The 303-nt window shown below is 68.3% G+C and overlaps 1 protein-coding gene across 1 annotated transcript in view; it reads right to left on the minus strand.

Annotated features, from left to right (window-relative positions):
- Positions 1-297, minus strand: part of NAAA (N-acylethanolamine acid amidase) — a 26566-nt gene extending 26269 nt beyond the window's left edge. Inside the window, exon 1 of the mRNA XM_011927203.1 lies at positions 150-297. Within this exon, the coding sequence (XP_011782593.1) occupies positions 150-166 (17 nt within the window). The 5' untranslated portion in view covers positions 167-297. The remainder of the gene's footprint in view (positions 1-149) is intronic.
- Between the last annotated feature and the right edge of the window lie 6 nt (positions 298-303).

Genomic DNA, 303 nt, shown 5'->3' on the forward strand with positions numbered 1-303 from the left:
CGACACTGCTCAGGGCGGCAGCCAAAGCCAGTTCTCCAAGGGTGGCGGGGAGTAAAGCGTCCCGGTTTAAAGCACTCTGAGCAGCGCGCGTTTAACTCCAACCCGCACCGCCGGCGTCCCCGCAGACCCTGTCCAGGGCCCCAGCTCACCCGATGACTTGCGCCATCGCTGCGCGCACCAAGTCCAAGTCGTAGTGCCGCAGCACCGGCAGCCAGCGCAGCTCGGGTGCCACATCCAGGCTCACGTTGAAGCGCGGTGCTGCTGGGGGCGAGGCGGCGGACAGCCCGGCCTCGGCCAGCAGCA

This window comes from Colobus angolensis, unplaced genomic scaffold, assembly GCF_000951035.1.
Source record: "Colobus angolensis palliatus isolate OR3802 unplaced genomic scaffold, Cang.pa_1.0 Scaffold70, whole genome shotgun sequence".
NCBI lineage: Eukaryota > Metazoa > Chordata > Mammalia > Primates > Cercopithecidae > Colobus > Colobus angolensis.